The 27,186-nt window shown below is 35.2% G+C and overlaps 8 protein-coding genes across 9 annotated transcripts; 4 read left to right on the top strand and 4 right to left on the bottom strand.

The window, feature by feature from the left end:
* Positions 1-5,443: 5,443 nt before the first annotated feature.
* On the bottom strand, positions 5,444-8,888 carry LOC108965069 (protein prenyltransferase alpha subunit repeat-containing protein 1). The gene is made up of 3 exons (XM_018927239.1): positions 7,915-8,888; positions 6,467-6,837; positions 5,444-6,305 (listed from the first exon to the last, which is right to left on the bottom strand). Exons 1-3 carry the CDS (start codon positions 8,001-8,003, stop codon positions 5,587-5,589), a joined length of 1,179 nt encoding a protein of 392 aa, XP_018782784.1. The 5' UTR covers positions 8,004-8,888; the 3' UTR covers positions 5,444-5,586.
* A 137-nt stretch (positions 8,889-9,025) lies between these two features.
* Positions 9,026-10,034, top strand: LOC108965072 (iron-sulfur cluster assembly 1 homolog, mitochondrial). The gene is made up of 5 exons (XM_018927244.1): positions 9,026-9,239; positions 9,323-9,376; positions 9,437-9,512; positions 9,569-9,643; positions 9,761-10,034. Exons 1-5 carry the CDS (start codon positions 9,156-9,158, stop codon positions 9,862-9,864), a joined length of 393 nt encoding a protein of 130 aa, XP_018782789.1. The 5' UTR covers positions 9,026-9,155; the 3' UTR covers positions 9,865-10,034.
* A 90-nt stretch (positions 10,035-10,124) lies between these two features.
* LOC108965068 (actin-related protein 6) lies at positions 10,125-12,426 on the bottom strand. Its single transcript, XM_018927238.1, has 2 exons — positions 12,394-12,426; positions 10,125-11,404 (listed from the first exon to the last, which is right to left on the bottom strand). Exon 2 carries the CDS (start codon positions 11,353-11,355, stop codon positions 10,138-10,140), a length of 1,218 nt encoding a protein of 405 aa, XP_018782783.1. The 5' UTR covers positions 11,356-11,404; positions 12,394-12,426; the 3' UTR covers positions 10,125-10,137.
* Positions 11,501-12,346, top strand: LOC108965071 (NADH dehydrogenase [ubiquinone] iron-sulfur protein 4, mitochondrial). Its single transcript, XM_018927243.1, has 3 exons — positions 11,501-11,643; positions 11,698-12,021; positions 12,084-12,346. The coding sequence occupies exons 1-3, from the start codon at positions 11,594-11,596 to the stop codon at positions 12,262-12,264; spliced, it is 555 nt and encodes a 184-aa protein (XP_018782788.1). The 5' UTR covers positions 11,501-11,593; the 3' UTR covers positions 12,265-12,346.
* On the bottom strand, positions 12,335-20,019 carry LOC108965070 (arginine/serine-rich coiled-coil protein 2). Of its 2 annotated transcripts, XM_018927241.1 has the most exons (5): positions 19,948-20,019; positions 13,464-13,588; positions 13,252-13,366; positions 13,026-13,185; positions 12,335-12,958 (listed from the first exon to the last, which is right to left on the bottom strand). In XM_018927241.1, the coding sequence occupies exons 2-5, from the start codon at positions 13,584-13,586 to the stop codon at positions 12,409-12,411; spliced, it is 948 nt and encodes a 315-aa protein (XP_018782786.1). In that variant the 5' UTR covers positions 13,587-13,588; positions 19,948-20,019; the 3' UTR covers positions 12,335-12,408. The 2 variants fall into 2 exon arrangements, with proteins under 2 accessions (XP_018782786.1, XP_018782785.1); XM_018927240.1 differs by lacking the exon at positions 19,948-20,019 and having other exon boundaries at positions 13,464-13,635.
* On the top strand, positions 13,924-16,408 carry LOC108965065 (uncharacterized protein DDB_G0286447). Its single transcript, XM_018927236.1, has 5 exons — positions 13,924-13,973; positions 14,058-14,292; positions 14,344-15,028; positions 15,112-15,407; positions 15,467-16,408. The coding sequence occupies exons 2-5, from the start codon at positions 14,165-14,167 to the stop codon at positions 15,786-15,788; spliced, it is 1,431 nt and encodes a 476-aa protein (XP_018782781.1). The 5' UTR covers positions 13,924-13,973; positions 14,058-14,164; the 3' UTR covers positions 15,789-16,408.
* Positions 17,835-19,797, bottom strand: LOC108965066 (GDP-fucose protein O-fucosyltransferase 2). Its single transcript, XM_018927237.1, has one exon. The coding sequence runs from the start codon at positions 19,691-19,693 to the stop codon at positions 18,308-18,310; it is 1,386 nt and encodes a 461-aa protein (XP_018782782.1). The 5' UTR covers positions 19,694-19,797; the 3' UTR covers positions 17,835-18,307.
* A 76-nt stretch (positions 20,020-20,095) lies between the features above and the next one.
* Positions 20,096-23,829, top strand: LOC108965063 (leucine-rich PPR motif-containing protein, mitochondrial). The gene is made up of 3 exons (XM_018927233.1): positions 20,096-21,261; positions 21,320-22,566; positions 22,631-23,829. The coding sequence occupies exons 1-3, from the start codon at positions 20,180-20,182 to the stop codon at positions 23,539-23,541; spliced, it is 3,240 nt and encodes a 1,079-aa protein (XP_018782778.1). The 5' UTR covers positions 20,096-20,179; the 3' UTR covers positions 23,542-23,829.
* Positions 23,830-27,186: the final 3,357 nt, after the last annotated feature.

Below are 27,186 nucleotides of genomic sequence, written 5' to 3'. Positions count from 1 at the left end.
CGGAGACCTACAGGCAAGGCGCTATATAATAAAAGTTTCGGCTCAGGGCAGTGGCCGGCGGGGTCATATGATATGATATGACGTGTTATCATGTGATGTTATCATATTTCTTGTTTTGAATTAATGTGAAAACATAAGGCTTATAACAACAACAAGCGTCTGCGATCTCAATTGAAAATCCGATATTATTTTTAAGCCATCCATACATGGCACTCACCTTTCATCCGTTTTTGCCTTCAAACCCATCGATGCGGTTGTCACCTTTAAAGCTTGCTCTATCAGAGAACTCAATGCGCTCGGTCGGCGTTGATGATGCTTTCGGCCGAGTAATGGCGTGGGCGCCACGGAACTCGCTAATGAATCACACGGCGAATTAGATGTTGGTGGCACACTCAAAGTAGGCACCGGTATAGCAGCTCGCAGCTGTTCGGTATCCACCGGATCTGTGTTACAACGCGGACGTGGGCGTGGTAAATATATTTCACTCACTTGTTCTTGTCGAAGTAAACGATTCTTGGGACGTCGAAAACATAGATTTTCGGAGGACTTATAAAATGGCTTCCGAGCACTTGTCGTGCTTTCTGTGGTGCTGAGATTTGAGTCGCTCGAAGTAAATTTGTGGAGCAAAAGCAACGCTAAAGGTTATAAAAAAATATGGGTCAGCGGGTTAGTGCGAATGGATCATTAAGTGGGCGTATGAGTTGAAAAGTTAGTAATTTAAACTTTTGAATTGAAAAAATTTACAGTTGAAGAAATCGGATCGGATCTTATAATTATTCGGAGCCTCATTTATGTACATATATAGTAATGATTCGTATAAACGAAAATCTTCAGTCGTATTTAAAAGTGTATCAGGGTTTAATGAGCTGTAGATTACTATTATCGCCTCACTGCGCCATTAATTTAAATTTCTTCCGAACAAGATTATAACAATGGCAACTTGAAAATATTTCCGAGAAAACTTTCCGTCTGACGATAATTAATAAGCTTTGAACCTACAAATACCGTTAGCAACGAAATATAGAGACAACTGCTATATAATTTTCTCATTTTCCGTCACCATTAGAATCAAATTAAAGTAACCGGAACGAACCCGAATTTTTTTCCCGGATGGCTGTTAATTAGGCACAATTCCTCGAACTTACTGCAAGAATATTATCTGCCGCTACAACCATAACCACAGGCTATAAGTGACTCTAAGTTACTTTTTTCATTCTAAGGAAATCTAGGGACTCACTATCGGAAACAAGAAATCAAAGAACTACGTAAACGGAACCGTCAACTCGGCAGAACTTTTCCGCTGCAACAACCACAAAGAACTCGTAACTTTTAAGTTTTAAGTAATCAACAGCACAACATGTTCATTGCTGCTTACTACCACGGCGTCCATATCTAGCGCTCTCCCGGCACTGTCCATTACTCACATTTGCTGCTCGCAGTCTTCCTCAAATCGTGATTGCTTTCGCACTCCTCCAACGATTCCATTGTATTCAAACCGGGTGAGATGGAGCGACTGATGCGCCGATGACCCGGGCGCAGCGGACGCAAGTAATCCTCCGTATTAACGGACAGATATTGCATGTTCTTGTAATTTTGTGTAATTTTTTTTTTTTTTTTTTTTTTTTTTTTTTTTGAATGTAGTCCGAGACAATTTAACGTTAATTCTTACAAGAGCTACTCTTAGGCAGTTAGTCTGTATTTTAAAATTCAAACACAGTAAATTTTACACGTTTCACACTTTTTGTACGCCAAGCGTCGAGCGTACGCTTATGCTGCCACAGAAATTGACAATGAAAATTTGTAAAATACGCGCGGTTGTGGGCGCCGTCTTACTGAGGGACACATTTTCGTTTGTTGTAAAGAAAAGTAAAAAATATAGTCGTGAACAGCGAAAAGCAAAATGCCGGCGTTTAAGTGAACCTTGCGGCTTGCGTTTGTTTCCGCTGCAAATTCGCTTTCTTAAATCGACTGCCACCCCATGGCTTACCCGTTTGATTTTTTTTCTTTTTCGTGCTATTATTGTATTTTGTTATAAATATTTCTGGGGTATTTGTTGTCAATGCGCTTTTGTTTTGCTAGCTTTTTTGTAATGAGAAAACATTTGCTAGCGATATTCACAATGAGGATTTTGTTGTTATTTTTGGTTCGCGTTTTTTTTTTTCTGTTTTTTTTTTTTTTTTGCAGTTCATCGATATTCTTTTGTCACTTAATGCTAATGATTAAATGGAATTCTAGTTTATTTTTGCCGCTGATACAACAGATAGAATAGTTACACAGCGAGCGACCGCATGTTGAGCGATGACGCGCCCACTTTCACCTGCAACAACAAGCGGTCTAATCAGTCAAAGTACTCATATGAGGAAATTGTCTAATTGACCAGCTAATTTCTATAAATGAAAGTGTTGTTGTGCGTGCAGGCGTCTAGGTTCAGGCACTTATGCAAATAAGTGTGTAGGCTTTATTAAATTAAAGTGGAGGCGACAGGCGACAGGCGGCACTTCTCCGGAGTTCCGTGCAAAGTATGAACTTTTTCTTATGTTTTAGAAAAACTTTAATTAATTTTATATTTTAATTTCGTTTTTAATTAAAGCAATTCTCTGCATTTGAAAACTTTTAACACTCCCACGCTTGACAAGCCGTTTGTACGCGCTCATCCGTTGGCGACCTTTCAACTGAGCGACTGCCTTCATTTGCCTTGTCTTTGCTCGAGCGCTCGAATCTAGCACCAGATGGCTAGTTGTGCCACGATTTGCTTATACAAACGGTAGTGTGTGTGTGTGTGTGAATGTATACGATATGTATAAAGTGCTATGTAGTTAATGGAATTTTGGCTGCCGCAGCCCATTGATCAAAGCACAAGCAAGAAAAACGTGCCATTTGTGCTAAGTAAAAGCGCTGAGACGGGGTCAACGGCAGAGACGCAGGTCTAATTGAATGTCTAATTTATAGGTTTTCATTATAGTACATGCATATATAGTAAGATTGTATCATAATCGCGCTGGCAACTAGACACTTTTTGGGCCACGCTTTTTGTGTGCAGCATGTCTGCTTATGTAGTTAGTATCAGGCAACATAAAAAGGAATTGCTTAACTTATAAATTTGTTCGTTGGCGAGTTCAGGGCGATAAAAAATTAATAATAAAAATATAAAGTGGAATGTCTAAAGCCGTTAGAGTTTTGTTACTGTTACAAATACTCCTTTTCGTAACTGGACTTCGAACCTGCCAATTGTTATTTGGACAAGCGCACAACACACTCATTTATGTGACATATTCATGCATACATACAAAGGTAACGTTCTAATAAATATCTTCCTATATTAGATTTGTTTGTTTTGCGAACAGCGGCTCTTGGCGCACTGCCCAGGTGGAATATCGAAATAAATTTAAAAATTAAAGCTTAATTAGAAAAACAACGTAAATTAAATGCTTAGCAAAACATAAATTTAATTACGTTGTTGTTGTTGTTGGGGTTGTTGTTGTTATAGTACAAGAGTAAACAAATTAATTAGAAATACAAATTAAATTAAATATACTTAAAAAAAGAAATTTAAATTATAATTACGATATGTTGTTGTTGTTGTTGTAATATTGAAATAAGGAAATGCTGAAATGTGTTGTAGTTTTTGCTATTGTTGTACATGAGTCAACAAATTAATTAGAATTAAAAAAATTAAATATTAAAAAGAAAAATTTTAAACACGAAAATTAAATTTAAAATATAATTACGATGTGTTGTTGTTGTAATATTAAAATAAGGTAATGCAGTGAAAGAGAGCAAATTAGTTAGAAATACGAAAATTAAAGATTAAAAACAAGAAAATGAAAATATAATTACGATGTTTTTGTTTTTTATGATACTGAAATAAGGAAATGTACATATTTGTGTATGCAGGTACAGGTAGTTTAACTAGCAATACGCAAAGTTCCCAAAATACATACATATGTATTAGTAAGGACCACTACAAGTCACTCTAAATCATTGAGAGGAGAAAGGCTTAAAGGTATTTATAAGAAATCATATTTATTTAAAGACATATGTCAATGCATGAATTTCTTCACAGGTGTTAGTCAACATTTGCACTTCTATGCTTGTTTAGACATGAAAAACAATGTGCGCCTAAAAAGCTGCTACGTTCAGTATAAAGCGGAAATTTATGCGTGTGTGAATATATTTACGAAATAATACGTATGTATATGTTAGATATATGCTATAGTGAGCCGATCTAAGTCATTTCTTCGGAGATAGTAGAGAAATTTCACATAAATATCTCAAAACCTGACGGACTAAATCGCATAAGTACAAACGGACAGACATACCTAAATCAGCGCACCTGATCATTTAGTATATACTTTATCTGATCTCTGATTTTTTCTCCTGGGTGTTATTTCTTCGGAGATAGTAGAGAAATTTCACATAAATATCTCAAAACCTGACGGACTAGATCGCGTAAGTACAAACGGACAGGCATACCTAAATCAGCGCACCTGATCATTTATCTGATCTCTGATTTTTTCTCCTGGTTGTTATAAATTTCGTGGCAAACTTAACAGTGCCCTGTTCAGGGTATAAAAATCATACACAAACAAACTGGAAAACGGTTATAAACCGGAAAGAAGGTTTTATAACACGAAATGAAATTAATATAAATGAATAGGAGGTCCGCATAAAAGTGACGTAATTGCAAATGAAACACACAAATCATTTTCAAAATAGTCTTTTATACACATTGATTGTTTACAAATTTTCTTTACAATATAAATTCCTTTAAATTCATGCTATAATTTTCTATTAAATGCTAACTATATATTAGTTCTGCTTCGCTTAAAATTTATTTATTTGATTACAAGAGTATTTGGAGTGAAAGTATTTTTGTTTGTCAACTCAATGAAAAATTTCAATTTTTTAAATTACATCTTTTTACTTATGCAAAATGGGAGTTATTATATAATTTTACTTATAGTTATGTGTTATGCACAGTATGGGAGACAGCATAGAAGTTAATTACAAGGATGGTAAAAAATATTGTTTTTTTATATATTTAAATTAAATTATAAATGCAATTTCTTGAGATATATATGTATGTTTTTTCTGTAGCGGATATAACGAGTAAGAAAGTAACACTTTTATGAGCACTAAACAAACACAACGGTTTGACAAACTGACAAAAACCATGAATTAACTTATATTTGACACATTTTTCTTTTTAAAATTTTATCATATTTTTTTTTTTTGACACCAAAAACTGGTTACCTTCAACAGTTTTAAAGAAAACCTAATTATACTTAAAATTTTTGGCGCACAATACAGAGCCATGAATTTAGGCTCAGCTGACAATAGTCGGGGACACATACATATGATTTTTATTCGACGATATTAAATGTATAACTTTATTCATTGTTTCATGTTGCCTGCCAATTTAAAACATAAAAAGCCTTTGAAGTGGCATGTACTAAACGTTCAGCAAATTTTTATTTTCTTGCCTTGAATATAGAAAGATAACGTTTCTTTGCTGTGCTTGTTTTCGCTACTAAAACTCGAAAATGAGTTCACTAAAATCAGCAGCAAACAGTGCGCAGGCACACTCTACGCATAATTAAAGCCCAAAAAAATTGTACACCATTTGCGATGGCTGTTGCCCAGCAGGCCCTCCGAACGCTTAAGCGCCGACAAAAATGCATTGGTGGCATAATCGAACTTCTTCAGCGCTGCATTGAACTCCTGCAGTTGCCCATACGTGCGCGGCGTCAAATACAGACCGGGCAATTCGCCCAACAACAAACGTACACAATTCTCCACAATGAAACGCAACGAAGAGCGTCTATGATTCTCAAAAGATTCGCGCTCGCCATACATATTCTTCTGATCGTCACACAGACGTATATCATGCGCAGCCAAGTTGCAACAATAGAGAAAGGAGCTGAGCCGTGGTTCGCCCACAGCTGCCCGATCGACACCGGGCAACAATATTTGCATCACATCGGCTGTGCTAAGTATTTCCAAATCATCTTCCAGATAATAGCTGATCAAATCTTTCAAATTATGTAAATGTTCGAGCTCATTTGATTCGTAGTAGCACAATTCGTAGGCGCGCTCAATCAGCGCTTGGCGATAATGATAGCTGCTGTAGTCGCTGATGTGTTTACGCATGAACTTTTCCGTAATCATCAATTCGGAGCGTATCAGATCGGGCGCATTCTGTAACACCCACTGGCGATGCGTCCACGCGTGGTAATTATTTGAGCTGCGATCGGCACAACGGTCGCAAATGCCAAACTCACTGGGCCAGTCGATAGCATCGTGACCTGTCATTTGAGAGATTATTATTTAAAAACAGTGTGTTATAAAAGCAAGAAGGTGACACTTCCAAACTATTCGTGGCAAATCCAACATTCTGGGAGCACACACACATAGTTTTCGGAGCCTTCTTTAATTGTGCTAAATCTTTAATTATTTGCGTACTCACTCTGAAACGAATACAACCAGCGTCGATATGCGAAGGCTTCGCTAGATTTGGGCTTCTTCGACAATATAAGCGCGGAGAATTTAAATTCGCAATTTATTTTCAAGTGATTCGTCTGCACCATTTGGCGGCGTATATTCCAGAATGTGGCCACATCCGTATTAATTAGCAGTGCCACATTCAGATACTTCAGCAGCACATCACTGTGTTGCAAATAGCGTGATTGATGTTGGCGCCGATATCCAATTATAGCCTTGTGCGCATGATCGTATACATGTTTCACACACCACGACTCCAGGCCCAGATGATGTTCGGCATGCACTACAGGCGTTTTATTGCAATTCAAAATGGTCGGTATGATTTCAAATGTTGAGCTAAAATATTTGAAAATTTCGGTTAAACGTGCAAATACTTGACTTGATTGATGCAATGTATGTTTGTTTGTATGTAAAGATGAATATGTGTGTATGACATTATATATGTACTTACATGTGTGAATCGAATAATTATTTAGAGGCTCAAAAACAATAAAATCAAACACCAAAAACACAAAAAAGCAAATAACGAAAACATAAACAATTGCACTTATATAACATCACAAACATATGAACGTATTATATGAAAATGATTTCTAACGAGCCCAACACAAGCCAGCTCCAACTCAATTAAATGACAAGGTCAAACATTTGTCGCTCACTGCGAATACAAATAAATTGTAATGATAACCAACAACCACAAGAATTCATACGTGCGCCGGCATTAAGTGAACTTGTTGTATCATATCTCTATGCTTAATTCACAAAAGTGCGAGATGCGGGGTATGAGCTGTGCGCTGTGGCCTGGGGACCGCGGTTATCATCTATATGAACGCTGTTTGTGCACAATCAAATCAATTAACTCGCATAGCTCATATCAATGAAGCGGGAATAATGTATGAAAATTGTTACAGATGTGTTGTTACAGTTAATTGGATATGAAAATATATCTATAATATGTACATATAAAGAATATAAATGTATAGTATGTATGTATGTCCATGCATAAAAAATATGATAAGTACTGATTTTATATAACTAAAATTAATTTGAATATTATTATTGAATTATTGAAATATTGAAATATTTTTTTAATATTTATTGAATTATTTAAATAAATTATTATGTGCATTATTAAATATTAGCAGAATTTATTCTCCTTTAACAGTTCAATAAAAAAAATAACACATTTAATATTCAAAATAAAAATATGATTGTATTGTATACAGCTAAGGATTTATCTAGTATGGTTCATGATATTACAACAACAAAAACATTAATCGTATTATAGTTAATTAATGAAAATGAATTCAAATGTGCGTCTATGCGTGAAAGTATGTATTTTCCTTTAGATGGCTGACGTGAAATTACTAGTTAAATTTACAGAAATACTTATTTGTATGGTTTTGAACTTACAGGTCTGGGTCCTTGAGAAATACCGCTTGTATGTCGTTAATAATTTTCTCGCATAACACCTCATTCTCATTTTCTGCAACTAAATCCATGTTGTGTTGTAAAAACCTCACTTTGATATCAATTTGAGTCTTATTTGATTTAAGTTTTCACTTTATATTTATTCGCTAAGTTAGTTGTGTGTTTTATATATACGTAATATGTATGTAATTTTTTTTTTTAATTTTTAAATGGTCTTTCGCTAACCACTTTCATGCCACCGCGGTTTCAGCTACTACTTGGTGTGGTACCTTGTAAGATATGAAATATCGGCACGTTTATTCTGCGTGTTTTTTATATTGTTAGTTTTATTTTTAGTTTCAGTAAATTGTATTAAAAGAATTATAAAACGCGGCACCCGTCGCCTTAAAAAAACGAAAACTGCTGAGCACAGCGCAAACAAACGATCGACCGATCCGTTCGACAGAAAATGTTAAAAAAAGTGTAATAAATTCCAATTTAAATAAAACACAATGCAACAACTACAACGTTCCAAGCGTTCTTGCTCAGAATTGTCTTTTCCGTCAGTTCACCAATTTGTATTTGCGCGATTGACCACAATTCGCCCGTGTGTGCGTGTATATATGTGTATGCGCGCGTGTTTTGTGTTATTGAGCGCCACAATGCCGCAGCTATTTCTCCAAAGCCATATTTCTGGCGTTTGCGATAATTAGTATGTATGAGATATGCAAATATAAAACAGCAAACCGAAATCGAAAGTCGACACAATCCTCTACGATCACAGACCCTGTGATAACTACGAGAGCCGAGATGAGGGACGCAGAATCAAATTCCACACAATAATTTGAATACCGTTGACTCGATTGCAATTAAGCACTATAGGGATTCGTATACGATTACAATTCAGTCCAATTGGAAATATGAGTTCACATAAATTTATCAATTTGCAACTAAACGCAAAAACACCAACCCACTACAAATTTTATGTTACTGTCAATCGCCCGCTCAAATGTCAAAATACACATGTTTGCATTTCAATGCAGCTCAGCGTTACCAATTGCTCAACATTTAAAGAATTAACTTGGCAACGCATCTTTAAAACAGCTGTTCTCTGTCACTCGATTACAATCGTTATGAAACGAATTGTTGATAAAAGAGGAGTAAATAAGAAAATCTGCTGTTATGAATAAAATTCACATCAAACAATCGTATAATTTAAAGTGAAATATTAACGCGTACAAAAGATGTCAACAAAAGTGGTGGCTACGGCGACAGTGCGTGCACTGAAAGGACGCAAATTGTTGCCGACAAGGGCAGCTCTTATATTGGTAAGCTCATAAATTTAGTCATGAAACTTTCCCATATATGTGTTCAACAAACAATATATTTCTTGCAAAACAACTATTTATAGACAAATTCCGCAGTAAATCGCATTAAAGAATTATTGAAGGATAAACCCGAGTTTGTAAGTGTATGCCTTATATAAATTATTTGACAAGATAGTATTTATTGCTGGTAATTATAGACAGGTTTGAAGGTAGGAGTGCGGCAGCGTGGATGCAATGGGCTTTCCTACACGCTGGACTATGCAAAAGGAAAAGGTAAATGTTTTCATCAATAAAACACATAACAAAAATTTTATATATGGTTACTGCAGATAAATTCGACGAAGAAGTTGTACAAGATGGTGTCAAAGTGTATATTGATAAGAAGGCTCAATTGTCTCTACTGGGTAAGAATTTTCTTTTTACACAATATCACTTACATAACGCGTTACTTGTTTACATTTTCTTATCTTTTGCGATGCATATTTATGGTACGACTTGGGTTCAACAAACTCTTATTTCAGGCACCGAAATGGATTTTGTCGAGTCCCAACTATCCAGCGAGTTCGTTTTTAACAATCCTAACATAAAAGGAACGTGCGGATGTGGCGAATCATTTAGCTTCTAATTACTCGACGGTCGTTAAAATTTAAGCTAGCAGTTTAGATTTCATTACTTAGGAACTCGTATATTGTCTGCTTTAAATTAGTTTAAATTTTTCGGTTAAGTACTAGTTATGATTATGTTTTGTTTTCAAATATTTTGAAACATATAAAGATATTTAGACATGTTAGCTGTATAAACAATTGAAAATAAATATGTTCTAAAACTTCCTGCAGAAAATCTATTTTGTACTTTATATAAAACAAAGGAAAACAACCATTTTATATTTTCTAATTATTTATTTCCCATTGCAAGCTGAATAGCCATTCTCTTCATACTTCTCTCTGGTAAGCAACATGTCTTTAAAACCATCACTACCGGCCAATTCTTTGCCACCATACCAACCATAAGAAATGGGATCATCAGGGAAAATCAATGAAACTTCTAAATCATCAGGTGCCAGCGCGCGAATTTCGGCTTTTAAACGCGGTATAAAGCCCTGAAAAAGTGAACTTCCACCGATTATTAATATATTTCGTAGTAACTCGCTGTGTGAATAAACGGGACAATCTTTGAGGCAGTCAATTACAGCTTCCGGAATGCCAACTTGTTGTATTCCCACATCGCTGGGATTAAAAAGCAGTTCGGGCACAGTGAAACGTTCGTTGCAAAGTCGTACCGACTGCTGATCGTTTTCCTCATTCCTATCTTCATCTTCTTTTTCAGATTCTTTCTCTCTGTTTCCTTTATTGCGTATAAAGCCACGTTTAACTGTCGTAAAATCCGGCAGTACATATTCTACTACTACTTCTGCTTGCTTTTCGGCAGATGTGTGCACACGCATGTCATTCTTTAAGTCTTGTGATACAAAACATACGTCTTCTTTTATCTGATTAACAACATAAGACTCGTCCATCATATTTAAATGTCGATAAGAAATAAGTTCTTTTAAATGATTCGTCAACACTTTGCCGCCAACTTCGATACGCCGTATGCCATGTTCCATGCGACGTCCTCGCACAAATGGAACTACATGAGTGAAACTATACCCAACGTCTATAACAACACAATTCAGAGCTTGTAAAGGGCTTTCTTCGCTTTCCGCGGCGTAATTATATGCTGCCAACTCAGCGGTTGTACATTTGTGCACTCCGGAGCAGTGATATTCCTCGAAGAGTATTTCCATCATAGCTTCTTGTATACTGGGGAAATTTAGTTGTGGTTCAGTTATTACTATAGGACGATCTTCCAAAGAAATACCGGTTCCTTCATTGCTAAAAATGTGATCCCAAACGGTCTTCTGAATATCCCAATTTAGAAGATACCCCTTTTGAAAACACAGTATAAAAAATAGTCCGGAAGCATCCCGGCATTCGTCAATTTGGCTACCTATAAATGCACGCCTTCGTTCCGCTTTTGCCTTCATAATACAGTTGGGCACTACAGACGGATCATCTTGCGTTGATAAACCTATTTTGGCAGTGTATGCACCATTATCCAACACAACGGCATCCATTTTTATATGTCCAAATCGGTTAAATAAATAATATCGCTATTCAGAGAAACTAAATTCATGTATACAAAAAGACAACAAACGAATAAACAACGAGCATTTGACAGTTATGTGTATAAATGTCATTTCAGAACAATAATACAATTTTTTTGACGTTAACTTCAGTAGTTGTCAAATTTTCGCAGTAGTAAAGGAAAATTTTATGTAATAATAGAAATCTTATTAATTTGCCACATTAAATATGTCCTTTGTGCGTCAAATTCTAGCTAAAACTCCTCAGGGAGTTCACTGGTACGTAAATATTTCAAAAGTAAAAATTCAGTGCAACAGCCAAGTCGCTTACAGGGCAAAAACAATCAGCAACGGTAGTCGCTGTATGTCGTCCGTGGGTTCACGCGATGCCCCACCAATCGATGTGTCTCAAGTAATTGCACAACCTGAGGAATTGGAGAGGAAACGGAAACTTAGCGGAGCTATCACAGTGCCCACAAAAGTTGATCTTAGCCCTATAAGTGGAGTGCCAGAGGAACATGTGAAAACACGTCGTGTATGCATTCACTTGCCACCCAAAAATGCTATGCAAAGTGGTACTGATAATTTGAACCATTGGGTGATTGAGTTCGACAACCGCGAACGATGGGAAAATCCATTAATGGGTTGGACCTCAACGTACGTAAAATTACTTACATACATTCTAGAAAAATTCATATAAATATTCATAATTGTTATAGCGGCGATCCATTATCGAATATGGAAGTAACATTTGGTTCTAAGGAAGAAGCAATTGAGCACTGTGAACGCAATGGTTGGCGTTGGTTTATTGATGCTGAGGAAAAACCAAAAGTAGAACGTGTTAAAAATTATGGCTTGAATTTCCACTGGAATAGGCGTACTCGCACATCGACAAAATGAGCACTTAAGGGAGAATAATTAAATATCATTAAAGGATTACTATGGCACATAATGAAAAATACAGCAAACCTTTAACTCAACAGTCAATTTAGTTTTAATTCACATATAAAAATTATAAATTTTTCATACCTTATAATTTCCATACTATTCCCTTTGGCGGTAATGGTGTTTATTTCTATTTGTATTGCTTCTGTGGAGCGGGCTGCGACTTCTACTGTGCCGTTTATAAATTTTTCTTTCACTCTTGCTTCTGCTTCTGTTCCGATGTTTTCTGCTTTTACTGCTGCTAAGATCTCTTCGAGATTTCTTGCTCTTGTGATGATTGCTCCTACTACGGCTTCTATATCTATTTTTCTTATGACTTTTGCGTTCATAACTTTTGCTTCTACTTCTGCTTCGGTGTTTATTGCGAATTATTACGGGTGTGTGAATTCTACCACTGCTTTCGCTTATGGATTTACCATCTCTATCACTTCTCGTTTTATATTTTTCATTTATAATCAACTGGTTCATACGCTCCTCCGACTTCTTATCTTTGAGATATTGCTGTAAAGATTGCATTTGCAGATCTACAACAGCGCGAACTTCTTCAATATGTGTTGGCTTACTTCGCCGATACCGACGACGTTTTTTGGTCTCTCGCTTCTTTTGTGCCACAATTTCAGCGAATGTGAAAGAACCCCCACCTAGGGATCTTATAATAAATGGTTTATTTTTATTAAAATTGTGACTTAATTTCTTGAAAATTTACATGTACTTACTGCACCGATATTTCTGGCTCTGTATATTTCTTGGTGTTTGCTATAACATGTTCGTATAGAGATAGTTTTTGCGTCCGTGAAAAATTTAACTGCAAGTCCGAAAACTTGTTAGGAACATCTTTATCAGGAACGCCCAAAACTTTCCGCAACTCCTCAACGTCTATTGAAACATATACATATATATGAGCAAAGGACAAGGGGTTGGACAATAAATAAAAGTATATACCGGTAATTTTGAAATTGTCAGAAGCACAGCTTGGAGGAAAGTGCGGTTCGAAGTCAATTTCCAGTTGTAAGTCGTTTTGTGTTTGATTCCTCAAAGCAGTATCCCTGCCATTATCCTAAATAAAAATATAAAATTTAAGTATGCAAATGCTTTGAGCGCTCTTTTTGGCTTTATATAGATTAGAAGGTATGCACATGCATACTCCAACTCACCGGTTCAAAATCCCATTCAAGACGTTTAAAAATTTTTCTTAGTCGGGATTTGCTCTCATCGATGAATGCCGCAAGTGTTTTATCGCTGGACACAGGTGTGAATTCTTTATCTGGTTCATACATTTCTAAAATAGTTAATAATGGCAATTTATTTTATTTCCTATAGTCTTCATTGACAAATGTCACAAGAATATACTTCAGTGGTTTTCAAACATACATAATTTTCACTCGGCAATGCCTCTGAAGAAAGTCTTATGTTTTATGACAAAATATCTAAAATAACAAACACGTTTAATTAACATTTACTTTATTACATATTGATTATTTTAAATAGTCTTTCTGATCACAATATTTTTGGTCATTAAAATTTTTGTTTTTATTGTTGATCTAATTTTATATTTCCGGCAGCATTTACAATAGGATTTATTTTCATTTGACATTTCTTCATTGTTTTCATAACGAAAAAGTCAAAACGCAAGATAAGTTATTGGAAAATGTTTATTTACGAATGTAATTTTTGTGGTTTTTTCGCAATATGTAAACAATAATTACAAACAATTTAAGTAATCCGATGCATATAACATTTTCCCACAGTGTAAATAAAAAGCGAAAAGATAATTTTGTATTGATGGTCATTTTGGACGTCAGACGGAACCATAGAATTACAGTGATACCAAAGGTATTATGAAGTGAACACCACTATGAATAACAGAAATAAGCGAGCACGACTGGAGTTATCTTTGGCACCGGCAACTATTGATGCTGGGACCATTAATAGCTGTTCTGTGAATGCAACTGATATAGCGTCCAGCATTGGTGGTACGCCAAAGTAAGTATCGCTACACATAATTTACGTAATTCATTTCACGCATACTTGTAGTATCTTTTTGGGCAATTCTTCGAACGCAAGTGTCAATAGTACTAGTTCGGTTAGTATGTTACCCACAAACGTATTTCTTACAATCTGTGATGAAAACTCCGATGAATCGCAGGAATATCTGGCCATTGGCAGCACTCTGACACCGATTAAACAAGAACATACTGACACTTTATGCAGCAGTAGCACACAGGCCACACAAACCTTGCCATTGCAATATCGCCTTGTCAATCAAATACAACGTCAACCACACAATATCGATAATATTAACAACAGCAACATCATTAATAATAGTGCAACTACTACTTTTAATGCTGCGCTGCCAATGCATCTACCAAACGGTTGCGAAATTTATATAGTCAAGGAGTATTTAGACAATGTGCCGACCATTCTTCCAGATGAAAGTGAGTTATTGCAAGGACCGACAAGTCCGCCAACGACCGACACAACAGAAACAATTAAATTAGAGCCGGACTCTTGTGTGACGTCCACAGCATGTGCTAGTACTGCTACTTCCACAACCACCATCAATGACGTGCACCTTACAAGCGCTAATAATTCGGCCAATGTCACTACCGATGGGCGGACAAATGCAAATAGAAATACCACAGCGATATCAAGCATTAGCGTTCCAGATACACAGGGCAATAGTACAAAGCGCAGTTGCATATTAGAGGCGTATAAAAAGGTAGGCGTGTATAAATATATGTATGGTTTCTGTTTTTAAAATCTTATATTTTCTTTGCCGCTAATAATATAATAATAATATAGCGCGATGATAAGCGACGTGCAACTCATAACGAAGTAGAACGACGGCGACGCGATAAAATAAACAATTGGATTTTTAAACTGAAAGAAATGCTGCCGACCGATGGCGTTAACAATAATAATAACAATAATCAACAAATTGGAATGGTGGAACAGTTGACAGCAAAAACCAATACCAACACTAATCCTAGCAATAACAACAGCAACAGCAGCAATCGAACGCCGCCCAATGATTCCAAGTCACAAATACTAATCAAAGCTTGCGAGTATATCAAAACCATGCAGGACGAGATAAAGAGGTAAGCAGTATTTGACGTAAAGTTGTAGAAATAGTTTATTTGAATTTTATCTTTCTCAGTCTGCGTGAGTGCCTTAGCGAGAATGAGAACCTTCGTCTGAGTAATCAGCGTTTACAAAATGAATTAACGAAATTGCAGCGCGACCATGTAGCGAACGAAAGGGCTAATCTGCACACGCGCAATTTCAATAACAATTTCAATATAACCTTAAACAGTTTAAATAGCAATAATAGCAATTGTAGCGGTGGTGGTGGCAGCGCCAGCAGTAGCCCTGGTGGCACTGGCAACAGCATTTTCGCCGCCCTCAATATACCAACACACACAAGCAACACGAATACGTTCACTAAACGCGAGTTAATCATACGAGACTATGTCGATTAGAATTTTAGTCATTTGTTATTTTTTTTTTTTACTTAAATAACTGTATCGAAGTGATGCTACAAATGTACAACTGTCAGGCCAAAACTTCTGCAGTGCTAAACGAGTTTTTATATACATTTGTGTATACAAATTTATTAATTACTTTACTGACACACCACTCACTACATATTTCTCCGTACGAGTTTAAAAATTTTACTATTTCACTATTATTGTTAACAAAGTTTACTGTTTGTAATAATATAACTAAAATTATAAAAACAAATTACATACTCACACAACTATCGACTTGAAATGCGTAATAGAATTTAAAGCTCTAGTTACTATGTGCTTCTCTAATACATATTATATGCGCTTCCTCTAATTAGTGCAAAAATCTGCGTTACTGACGCTTTCGTTTACTCTAACTCTAAAACTCTCACAGATATATAATATATATGCTAAAGTTAGGCGTATAAAATCACTTGTTGCATAAATTTAAGGAAAAATTAAAATGTTATAAGCAAAATATACATGCATACATATGTATAAATGTTTGTGATGAATTATGCAAAGCATAAATTTTTTTTTTTAATTTTGTTATATAAGTTGAATGTGCAATTTATGGAATTTAAAACGATTTATCAGGGATAATTTTTAAGTTTAATTTTTTTTAAGATTTTAATAATTAAGTTGACAAAAAAGATGTTTAACTCTTTAAATAAAGTTATGAAATCGTATATCTGCGTTTAAAATTAATTTTGTGAACTATAAACTGAAAAATTTGGTTGATTAAGTTTGTGTGTTTACGAAAACAAATAAAATTCACACAATTTTTTTTTCATAATTTACATGCAACTATTGAATTTGTTAAATATTAGAATATCACTGAAACGAAAATACTTAAATTAGCAATATTTTTTAAAAAGAAATAATATAATCTTAATATTAATTATTTAGAAAAGAAATGCCATTTTTTTTAATTTCAAGTTATTTATAATCATACTATACATTTCAAATTCAAAATAATTGTTATTTAAGTTTTCAAAATATAGTTTCAATGAAGATTCAATTAAAACAAAAACTATTTTCGATTAAAAAAACATTTCTAAACACGGTTGGTACATATTTTTTTTATAAATATTTTTTTAATTTTTTTTTACAGTTATAAAGTATTCTATACAACAAATAATTAGTGGTCCACTGTTTAACACATGCATAAAGAAAGTTAAAAACGAGAAGATCAGAAATTACTAAAACTTGAGAGATGTATAAAAATTTGACTCCATAAAAATTATATGCAATTTTCGTAAAAAATACGAAACACTCATTTCATTTTTAAAACTCTGTGGGAGGTTATTTTTTTTTTAGTAAATTCCAAAAACATTGGTATACAGTTATGTAACGACAACACTGTTAAAAAGTAGAAATGAATATTTATCTAACCAAAGTCAAATACTTATATATTAGTATATATTACATATGATTAATAAAATAAATTGTAATAAATGTAAATATGTTTAAAGTGATAACTTAAAGCAAATAATAATAGTAATAATGTTCACATTAAATAAGATTTGCTGTGACACGTTACACTCATTTTTGGTAAGCGTTGTTAACATAAAATGTTTAAAATAAATCGTTGTTTTTATAAGCGTTTGTAGTGTAAAGCAAGCAATTTTTGCTTTTTACCTTATATAACATTTATAAAAACGTTGAGAATTACATATAAAAATATACACATACGGACAGACTAATATTAGCAAATATAAATGAGAAAGTGGTGGTGTAAGCAACCTACTAGAAGTTATTACTAGCAAAATTTTGGTTCTTATTTACAAGTAGTTCAAGTTTTTGAGAAATTAAACAAGTGTTATACAATGAGGATACAGTTTGTTGACAACTACAATTAGCATAAATAAACAAATTATAAACATTATCAAGATATTATACAAGTTAAATCAATAAATACCAATAAAACCAAGAAAATAATCAACTGTTAGTTAATAATGTTTATAAAAGCGTAAACCATAAATATTAACCATTTTTGAAATGCATACATACATACAAATGTTAATGATCAGAGAAAATTTAAATTTTTTAATTATTCAAATTATTAAATGTTTGTAAGTAGTATTTCCTACACTTGTAGTTATAAGCAAATTACAGCTAACAAAGATTTTTGAAATTTCGAGATTGAAACCACATAACAAGTAATAAAATTTACCTCAGAAAAAATAGAGAATTCGAAAACATTGCGTTTAATTATAATTGAATGATCATATAGTATTTTTCTTTAATTACTGAGTATTATGAAACTCAAACAAAGCGCGTCGAAACGATTGTAAAGTTATAAAAAATAGTGTAAAAAATCCATAGCGTTAGTGAACTTAAATCTCGTTCACATGTCACTTTAATATGCTTAAGTAAATAACCAGTCAGCCACTAGAGCGGCGAAGTGCAAAATTCGCTTTCAACTACAAATTAAATGCCTTCAAATGAGGTACAAGAGCTTGGTTAAAGTTGTACCTCAATGCATTTTGTTAGTAGACGATCGGCCAAACCGAATTCTTTTCGCAATCCTCAAGCGTTGAATACTTGCAGAGCGTGTTAAAGGTGCTATGTCTAGGAAATCCCAGTATTTCTCGCTCCTCATATATGCGATAACTGAATGTGCTTTCAAATGTGCCGATGAAGTGTCGTGCGTGTGCACATATTATTTGGTCTATTATTGCGTGGCCACCATCCTTAATGAGTGCTTTTTGCGTCAGCGATTCCGGTATGAAGCGGCGCACGCGTATACGCTGCAAATACGCTTTCAAATTGGTCAACTCCATGGCGGTGGTATCGGTGGCTATGTACACAGTGGTTAGATTGAGTAAATGCAGTTGTTCGCGTATTTGTGTGGCGGTCGACTTTAATGTGGGCGTGCTTCTTTGCCGCCAATGTACAAAGTCACCACGTCGAAAGTGCACTGCCAAATAGTCGCCGCCCACTGCTTCACGGTAAGCGCGTTCGGACTCCCACATCGGTGGTCTCTGCACGAGCTCATCGGCTTTATGTGAATTTAGGACACGTGCCCGATACTCTTCAGCTATTTCTTGTAGTGGTTCAGCGAAGCGCATTGAACGGCGAGCGCGCCAAAACTCCTTATCGCCCCACTGATCATGCAGCACAATTTCTGCGTTGAGTATGGCGTACACTTTGACATCGTTTGCGGCCTGTCCTACGCTGTTTTTCAATTGTTGACGAAGTAAACGTTCGAGTAAATTCACGCTCCCTTGATAGCGCACGCAGACAAAATCGATATCAAGCAGCATTGGCTGCTGTAGGAGATAGCCTTGCAGGTGCTGTTCCTTTCGGCAATCGCTCTCGAATTCAAACTTCTCATGGAAAACATCCTGTTCGAACATGTATTCGAAGTTCATTAGTTGGAACACTTGTTGTACCTGTACGTAAGGTGGCACTTGTAAGCCGAACTGGGCGATCTCTATCAAAAATTCGGGAAAGTCGAGCACAGGTGCATAGCGTCGCATACTTTCGATATCAAAAAAATGTTCCCAGGGCAGGCTATGTTGTTGCAAATGACTAGATTTCCAGTGAGTAAGCCGTCGCCAAGGTGGCAGCACTAAACGCAAATTTTGGAAAGGTTTGCGACTAGCTAACTGGCGCACGAATACCGCTAAACGTATGTAGACATCACGACGCAAATTAAAACCTTCCGGCGGGTTTACGTCGTAAAGCAAATAAATAGTGTTTGGCATTTTAGCTATTGATTGTGGACATTTTTGACCGGTGGAAAGAATATCAGTCAAGTGGAATATATATTGATGTTTATCGCAGTTATTGGAAACGTATTCTACTATATCGCTGCTCGCCGCCAAGGATAATAAAACCACACAGCTGGATACGAATAGAGAACGCCACATTTTAAGCGACCAAGTAGAACACACTTATTCATTAAATTACTAATCAGGTTTAGTTATCAGTTATCAGTACGCAATTTACCAGCAGTCACCATTCAATAGCCTACATAACAGCTGATGGCAAGGTCGAATATTAGAGTGGACAGAAGTAGTAATAATATTGGCTTTATAGACGCCTTAATTTCTAATTCTACAACCCTTAAATAATTATATTTATATATATCATATTATGTATTAGCAAATTAAGTCTCACATACCCTTTTTTTAACGTAAATATCACAAGTTTTTAATAAAAATTGAAATTCACTTTAAACCACAGCACTGAACACAGGCCCAAACTTCTTATCATCGGAATATTTCATCAGCTGATTTTGACAACCGCTCTTCACCAACAACAGAACAACAACGCGTGCTTGCAGTTCGTCAATCGGTTCTTTTTTTCCTTTACTGTTCTAAGCTTTATGCAATTTGAAATAAACATTAATTAAAATGAGTGTACGATTGTTAAATGTAACCAGCAAATTGCAGGGATTGAGTAATATCAGTAAACGCTTCGGGTTTCATCCAATTTTGGCTAAAACAGGTTATGCAACAGAAGCAACCCAAAAACTGTTGAAACAATCAGTTCTTTTAAGAAATAATGCGCTATGCTTTCAATGGGATAGTCTGCAAAATCCAATTTACAGTGGATATTCTACTGCAGCTCGAACAACAACAACGCCGAAAACGCCAATAGTCACAGTGTTATTGGAGAAAATAATGGCAGTACACCAAAACACAGGTCAACTTAACTTCGAGCTATGCGACAAAATCATCACGCAATTGGAAAAGAACCCAAATGTTTACAATCAACTTCTTGGTGATGAGCAGGCACATTTCCTACTTCGTGCTTCCGGTACCGAAATGCCAGCTTATCCAAGTAGCACCCGTTTGGAGCTTTTTCAGCGATTGTGGTCTTACTTGTCACAACATGACCAGTTAAACGGATCTCATTATATAACTTGGCTGCATGTCCTGCAGCACAATCGTACGCCATGCGATGATTTCAAAAAATTGCTCCAAGAATTTAACAAATTAAATGTAAATAATGAATACGCGCTGTCCGATATTTATGCAGAACTATTGGATACGGCTTGTGGAGCAGGGGATATGCATCAAGCAACAGCGCTGCTTGCGGAAATGCGTACACATGACTTTCCGCTAACTGAGCGTCACTTTAATTCGCTGTTATGGGGCCACTCACGAAATCATGATCTGGCTGGATGCCGCTCGGTGCTCGACAACATGAATGCTGCTGGTATCACGCCCAGCGCAGAAACTCACTCCTTAATGGTGTCGGCATACTTGGAAAATGACGCCACCGCAAAAGCATCGGAAGTGTTGAGTCGATTTCATGGACAATTCAACGCGGCACAAGTAGTGCGTATGCTAAGGAGTCTTCTACATATTCAAGCGCCGCAAAATGAGGAACTTATAAAGCAGCTGGTACATGAATTGCCCAAAGATTTTACCGCAGGCACAGAAGTACCGATGCCACTACGTCACTTATGTGTGGAACTTCTACATAGCGGGTAATTTCCTTATTAGATACTTTAATGATACGAAAATAATTTTTTTCAAAATTTCCAGAAATCTAACGACAGTGGAAGCCATTATCTTCAATTTGCCTACACCGCACTTCAACGAAAACCAAAGTATCGACACCTTTGGCGTCTTTCTATTGCAAGAACTCTTCCGCACTAAATACAACGCCACAGAAATCATAGGGATAGCTAAAAAACTCCAGGATAGCGACAAGAATACACGTGCACTGCACCTTGCCACTGAAATAGCTCTGCGACGCAACGCCAAATCGGCCATGCCATTCTTGCAGTCACTTGCTCAGCAGGAACCACTGCGCCCACACTATTTTTATCCATTACTATTGCAAAGTCATGAACAATCGGGCGAAGCCGGTCTCCTAAGCGTATTAAAGCAAATGAACTCTCTAAATGTAACGTGCGATCGGGAGACCATCGCGCTGTATGTTCTACCCAATTTACCAATAACACTACAGCAACCCGAAAAAGCAATAAAGGCGCTTGATGAAGCAGGCGCCAAACCTTCCCTGGTGTTAATTGAAATAGTCATGTATCTATTGTTACGCCAGCGATTTGATGCGGCGCATGATTTACTTGAGTTGTACCCAACCAAAATAAAAGTTGAGCAGTTGGTGCCAACGCTAAGCAATGCAACTGTCAATGTGCGTGCCACCAAGCGCTATCAGCAATTTGCTAAATTGCTGGCTGTTTTATCAAAAAAGAACGAAAATCCCAAAGTTGACTGGATCGGGCTGTTGCTCTTAAGCATGGTACAAGGACAATTGCGTCTACGAAGCGATCTCAAAGCGCTACAACGCTTCGTTGATGAAATTGCCAAATTCGGACTGGCAATATCGCCCGCAGCCGCCAACACCATAATAACAACGCTTGAGGAGCAAATGAATAAGGACGAGAGCCTGGCTAAGCTGAAAGAAGCGTTGCGAAAAATTACCGACCAAAATGTGACGCTGCTGCAAACCGCTAGCATTGCTGGCAGCAACGCGAGCTCGACTTTCGTGAAGCATCCACGTGACATGACGCTCGAAGAGTTAGAATGCCATCTAATCGAATTAGAAGGTAAAGGCATGAACACGCGTGGGCTGCTTCGCCGACTATTGCAACTTTGTGTTCGCGATGGACGTTTGGAACGCGCACTAGAGATCAAAGCCAAGTGTGATCAACTGCAAGTACAGGTCAGCGCTGGTATGTTAGCTAGCACGCTGGATCTTTACATCAAAATCAATGATCTGCCCAATGCCGAAAAGTGTTTACAGAGACTAGAGGAAGAGTTCCCAAGTAAGTAAAAAAGAGGCAAATTCTTCTTCACGTTTTTACTAATTTTTTCTTTACCATCCCGCAGGCTTTTCGCTGGACGAACACAAGTTCATCGACTTTGCCGCACTGCTTGTACACCACAATCAGCTGGAGAAAGCGAAGAAATTGCTGGAAACGCGCGCAACCACACAACGGGTCAATGGCGGCGACTATGTTGTTAAGAATGTTTGGAATTTTCTTACAAACGTCGCGCAATTAGCCGCACAAATGCCTGCGCTTGAACCGGAGCGCAACTTAACACGCGAACACTTCCACTTTTTGCAGAAATTGAGATACTGCAACGCGCACAACACGGTCTTGGGCCCGATTGTGCGCGAGCGTTTGTTGCGCGGCGACATTATGGGCGCCGTAAGCGATTTCAAAAAACTCGCCGAGCTCTACAAACACACGCCGCTTCAGTTCGAATTGCTCTCGCTACTGGTGCGACTGAGTAACGGTCACGAACCAGCAGTCACGAAATATGGTGTTTCCGGCGAAGTGGCACAACAGGCATTGAGCGAAGTGACCAGCGCCATCTCCAAAGTACATGGCACCTTGAACATGAATAGTGGTCTGCTGCTGGCCTTTGCCGAGTCCGGCACGGATAATCAGTTGCGGCGACTGCTCATCAATCCAGAGTTCCGCATCAACGAAACTTTACTATTGAAGAACTGCGAGTACTTGGGCGAGGAGGGCGCTGTGAGCACGCTACTGCGTTTGGCGCGTGGCGCACGCGGCTTCGGACGAGTTATTGATGAACAAAATATTTACAACATGCTGCTAACACACTTCGCGAAGGGGAATAATTATCAAGCAGCTTTAGATCTGTACGAGCGCCTTGAAGCAGACGACGAACTGAAAATATCACAGGACTTCCTGCGCAATCTAGTACAATTGCTGCGTGTCAACAACGTAGAAATACCCAGCAGAGTGGCGTTGCGTGCGCAGATCATGTAATAATACGTGGATACGTTCTTGTTAGGTTAGGTTAAGTCTTATATATACTTATTTATAAGCTACGAGTACGAAATGCAGACGCTTTCGTTAGACTTTGTTTTAAGGCATTTATAATTAGTTAATAAAACTAGCAAACACTTAATTGTTATTTGTATTACTTAAATTATTTTTATTCACTAGCAATTAAATGCTAAAATATACAACAGCGCAAATACATATATCCTTGTTATTAGTAAACTAGCATGGACATTCGACTACATGGTCGTGTCTCATCATATTTGCCAGCAATTTTGATTTCCATATGCGTAAGAGTTATTTTAATTATATTGTACATTTACAATTTAAATTTTTTATTTGAGCGAAAAGTGGCGTGAAACAGCAAAACGAATGAATGAAAAAAGGTTTAAGGAAATCAAGAGTTATAAGCACAGTCGTAGGTAAGTTGAATTGTTTGTAAGTTGTAAAAAATACATTGTTTTGTTTTTGTCCACCAAATACATAAATCCAATAAATAACAATATTTCATAACTTTAAACTTTAGTGGTACACTTATATAGCACTATAATTATCGTATTAATATACTTATATAATTCTCAGCACATTTTACTTGATTTATAGATAATTGTTTTTGTTTCGCTATGTATTATATCTCGTGCTTTGTCCTTCTCATTTTCAAATCTGTACGCATGTATTTAATAATATCACTCAATGCATCCACAATTTGATTTACAGCGCCCTTTAAGGGCCAATTTAATTTATACATATTTAGCTAAATAGTTATATGTGGAAAATGTATTGGTCAAACATACGTACATAATAAATTGATTATGATTTATAGTGAGATTAATAATTTAAAGAATGGATTATCGGTGTTCTGGCCACAAGACATAACAACTTAAGTGTATTTTGACTAGTGCTGAAGAGTAAACATTAACTGTTAATTTTCCGGTCTAAAAGTAAATTTCAAGACATTAACAGTTTATATTTGAAGTGACAAAAATTGTTGGCAGAAATAATTTTCAAGTTGTTTTTAAGGAAACGAAATGGGTACGTTAGGTTTTAGATCTACTTTAGCTGTTATACCTTATGGAACGTTTCATTGAGACTAGGTGGTACTTGTTGGATGCGATTAGCATCAAAAATACCTTTTTTGCTTAATTTTAAAATATCTTTTTTGATTAATTTTAAGAAAAAAAATGCTACAAATAATTTTTTTTTAATTAATATCTGTGTAAAATAATAAAAATGATGTTTAATGTTCAAGATGTTAATTGTTAAAAGCAAAAATATAACTTTTATACATTTTATGTAAATTCACAAATTCATTTTTGTTGTTGTAAACGCCAATACATAAACAAAAAAATAATAACGTTATTTAATGTTCAAGATAGTAATTATTAAAAGTAAAAATATAACTTTTATACTTTTTCAAAATTAAGCTTCATAGTTTTGATATAATTTAAATTTTTTTCCCTAATTTATTAATCAAACAATCTTAAAATTTAGATGAAAAGAATTTTTTATAAACAATTTCATGAATTAAAAAAAAAACTTTATCACTTTTAAGCACACGAAAGCATGTTAGAGCTATGTATTATTATATGTAAACTTCAGGCTTTTTTTTTGCAATTTATTTAACATCAGTGTGAAATAAAAAGATATTTTTTTTGTTTTTTCTTTTATTTATTAATTAATTAATTAAATACAATAATTATTTATTGTTTACCTTAGCTTTTGACTTTTAACTGACTGCATTCATACCGCAAGACTAACACACTTGCACACGCACGCATGCAGATTTTTTCAGATTCATAAATAACACTTTTGCAGAGTATTCCACATGCACACAGACCCTTTCACATGTTAACACGAGCATTCGCACTTAGAAAATTCACTTCGATAAACGTTTAAATTTTAGCTTTAGTTTTCAATTCACGTTTTTTGCTTTTTTTGTTTTTTTGCTTTCGCTTTCGTTTTTGCAGTTCATATTGTATTTTTAAATGTATGTAATTTTTCTTAATTTTTATTTGCTTTTCTACATTTTTAAATTTTTTGTATTTTTTACATGGTTTTGTAGTTTTTTTTTTTTTTGAGTTTTTTAGTTTTATATATATGTACATATATATATTTTTTCAATATTTTATTTATATTTAATTTTTTTTTTTAATTTTTATTCAATTTTTTCTTTTTAATTTATTAATGAATTATACATTATGCTTTTGCTGTTAAATACAAACATATGTTATATATCTACAAACCTTTCATTTAAATAAATTATCCGAAATTTTAAATTTGTTGCAAGCTGTCTAGCCCCATGTGAAAAACAAATGTGTGTCCATTAACATTTGTTTTTCACAAATTGAAACGTTAAATTACACAAAATTTTACATGCTCGAAACGCAGCTTAGTTTACCTTATATATACATACATGTATATATGTATTAAATATTTTATACATACATATATATTTTATGGTATATATTGTATATAAATAAAGCGTGTATTTTGGGTGTAACGTTTTTAATGTATAAATATTATTTATGCACTTTTGTATGAATGCATTATGTGTATATATGTATGTGAGTGTGTGTTGTTGCTTCATTATTCTGCGGTACAATATTTCCCTAGGCTTTTTCTGTTTTTATTTTCCTTCTCACACTTTGCGTTAATGTTTCAATCTATTTTACAATTGCTTTCATATTCTGGACTTAAAAAAGTTCATGCATATATTTTGCATATATGTATATTTATGTATGTATGTATGTAGTATGTACGTATATATTTATTTTTATATTTAGCACTGAAAATTTTAACTCTCTAATTATTATTACTTTAAAAATACGAATAAAGTTTAGCTTTAAATATTTTTAAATTAAAAATAAATATTTTGAAGTATTCATATTTTACAATGTTTATATTATGTTTGGGCGTAAACAAAGGAAGTGGAAGCAGCTTGGGCACAAAGGCACTGCTGTTTGTTGGAACTTAGTTTCAAGCGAAAAAAGTTTCACCATATTATTTTCAATTTGCAATGCAAAACCTTTCAGAATCATAAATTTTGTAGGAAACTTGAAGAATCCACTGAAAATTGCTTAACTCCGCACACAGAGCTACACTTGCTGCATCTGCTTTTTAATTACATATGTATATGAACATACATACATATGTATATATTTGTATTAGATTTGCAGGCTAATGATTACGTAGTATATATGTATGCATAGGTATATATATTTATGTTTGCAATCAACGTTTTAATAATTAATTATTAATAAACTCGCATACACTTGGCTTATCAATATGAAATATATCTATATTATGTACTTGCTTACCTACATTAATATATGTATGTATGTATTTAATATTTATCGTTAAAGTTTTAATGTTCTTAAGCTTCACTTCGCTTTGCACGCCACTTCTTAAGTGAATTCTATTTGCTGCTTAGTACATAATTATCTATATTTTTGTTGTTTAAACAAATACACTGTTATTAATTGCGACTAAAAGTGCGCTATGTCAGCTAAGTCGAGTTGCAAATTCGTGCTGCAACTAAAATAAAAAGCATTAGTCATTCATTGAGATTGAATACACGGGCATTCTGAAGTGTATTTTTTCAAAAAAATAAAAAAAAAATTGAAAAAATAT

The sequence above is a fragment of the Bactrocera latifrons genome, unplaced genomic scaffold (genome assembly GCF_001853355.1).
Source record: "Bactrocera latifrons isolate USDA-ARS-PBARC rearing strain unplaced genomic scaffold, ASM185335v1 scaffold_133, whole genome shotgun sequence".
Lineage (NCBI taxonomy): Eukaryota > Metazoa > Arthropoda > Insecta > Diptera > Tephritidae > Bactrocera > Bactrocera latifrons.
This window is presented reverse-complemented; position numbering and strand designations above follow the sequence as displayed.